The 2,500-nt window shown below is 47.0% G+C and overlaps 1 protein-coding gene across 1 annotated transcript in view; it reads left to right on the forward strand.

Annotated features, from left to right (window-relative positions):
- Positions 1-79: 79 nt before the first annotated feature.
- LOC310809316 (protein kinase C beta type-like) overlaps positions 80-2,500 on the forward strand; it is a gene marked incomplete at its 3' end in the record, with an annotated part of 54,147 nt that continues 51,726 nt past the window's right edge. Inside the window, exons 1-2 of the mRNA XM_083676512.1 lie at positions 80-459; positions 1,449-1,480. Coding sequence (XP_083532638.1) covers positions 284-459; positions 1,449-1,480 — 208 coding nt within the window. The 5' untranslated portion in view covers positions 80-283. The remainder of the gene's footprint in view (positions 460-1,448; positions 1,481-2,500) is intronic.

A 2,500-nucleotide genomic window follows, 5' to 3' on the forward strand; every position in this document is an offset into this window, starting at 1 on the left:
GTAACATCGCACGTCAGAGTGTGTGTGTGGCGGCTCTCTCTCGCACTCTCGCTCTCCTCAATGTACCGGCGGCGGGGGAAGGGACCAGGCGGAGAGCGAGAGACAGACTCGACGCTGTAAGCGCAGAACAGAGAGCGCGGCTCGGCCATACGGACGGACGCTGTCACAAAGACTCACACACACACACACACACACACACACACACACACACATACACAACACGGCACGATAGAAAAACTACTTTTAGCTGTTTTTCTTAAAACACACACTTCCGCGTTGAAAAATGGCAGACTCGGCGGGGAACAGCGACGGCGAGGATGGACCCCGCGAACCCATGCGGGGCTTCGCGCGCCAGGGCGCCCTACGGCAGAAGAACGTGCACGAGGTGAAAGACCACAAGTTCATCGCGCGCTTCTTCAAGCAGCCGACCTTCTGCAGCCACTGCACCGACTTCATCTGGTAAGGAGAGAGGGATGGAGGGAGGGCGAGAAAGAGAGAGGGACAACGGTTCGCTTTGCATGAGGAAGAGTTGACAGCTGAGCATTTACTTTGTATTGTAAAAACAAGAGCCACATATTGGAGAGAGAGATAGAGGTAGACCGTGCAGCTTTGCAGAAACAGTTGATAGCGGAGTTGTAGATCTCTCTGCTTGTTGCAACAGGAGTGTCAAATGCTGCACACAGGTGAGGCACTTGCTGATAGAACAACTTTAAAAAAATAAAATATGGAAAATAAAAATAATCAAATATGTGTTAGTTTGCAACACCACGCACGGGGATCGCTCAGCAGTCCTCCGAGGGTTTATTAGATAAACCGTCTTTCATCCACCGTGAAATTAGATTGTCCTAATTTGTGCGTGTATTAAGGTTACTCCCAAGACGCACGCTTTAGTTATTTCAATCCAACCACTTAATTTTGAGTAGATCACATGACCTAGAATATCCTAGACTATAGATTAGTAGATTATTTGTGCTCTGAGGTTTTGATGTCCAGTTGTTATAACCAAAACATTCAGAACAGACAAGAGCGCGAAGTGGCTGTCCAGGGTTATTTAATAACCTGTATGAGCATCACGTTCTATCTATCTATCTATCTATCTATCAACCTAACCTTCTCTCATATATCTATCTATTTATCTACAGTATCTATCTATCTATCTATCTATCTATCTATCTATCTATCTATCTGTCTGTCTGTCTGTCTGTCTGTCTGTCTGTCTGTCTGTCTGTCACAAGTTGGCCATCAGTTGACCCTTGTGTGTGTACTGTATGTGTGCATTGTCAAACTATTCAGTAAATGTGTGTGTGTGTGTGTGTGTGTGTGTGTGTGTGTGTGTGTGTGTGTGTGTGTGTGTCCACGTGCAAAGGTTTAGGCTTAGGTAGGTGTAAATTAGGTGTATGTGAACGTTACAAGTCAGTAACCATTGTCCTTGTTGTCTCTCTCTCTAGGGGGTTTGGCAAGCAAGGATTCCAGTGTCAAGGTAGGTGTCGCTCGCTCACCCCCAGAACGTATTCATTTTTTATGCCGCCTGCAACAGAATACACACAACAACCCTGAGCCCTTTACACACACACACACACACACACACACACACACACACACAGTAGGAGTTCAGGAGGAATCCTTCCCCAGGAGATTTCTTTCTAGCTCAAACTACCACACTGCACGCAACGAATGACTCTTAGATATACTGTATACACACACACACACACACACACACACACACACACACACACACACACACACACACACACACACACACACACACACACACACAGGCAACACACAGACAGTTGCATCATTAGTGTGTGGTGTGATAGTCTATAAAGGGACACCTGCAACAGAATACACACACCAACCCTGAGGCTTTTACACACACACACACACACACACACACACACACACACACACACAAGCTGTGACACATGCGGGTGTGCGCACACACACACACACACACACACACACACACACCTGCAATATAATACACACACCAACCCTGAGGCTTTTACACACACACAAGCTGTGACACATGCGCTGCGCACACACACTCACACCCGGAACCCTCCTGAGCTCTACAGTGAGGAGAACTCTCTCTCTGTCCTTCTTTCTATTCTCTCCCTCTCCCTGTCTGTCTCTCTCTCTTTCTCTCTGTCTCCCTCTCCCTCTCTCTCTCTCTGTCTCTCTCTCTCTGTCCCTCTACCTCTCCATTCTTGTATTCTCTCCCTCTTTCTCTCTACCCCTCTACAAGGGCTGGGCGATACGGCAAAAAATTCTACGATACATTTTGTAATATTGCTCGATAACAAAAATTATCACAATAGATTAGATAATACTCGATATGAAGTCTGAAAGGCATGTTCTGCCTGACGCCTGAAGAAACCGGAGGCTTCAAAACGTCTCCAGGAGACGACCGAACGAGAGACCCTCCTAGAAAATGTTCAAAAGTCAACAGGCCTAAGACCTCCGAGCAAGACAGTCTGTGTCGTTGGCACAAGGCTCA

The sequence above is a fragment of the Argentina silus genome (assembly GCF_951799395.1).
Source record: "Argentina silus genome assembly, chromosome: 9".
In the NCBI taxonomy this organism is placed as follows: Eukaryota; Metazoa; Chordata; class Actinopteri; order Argentiniformes; family Argentinidae; genus Argentina; species Argentina silus.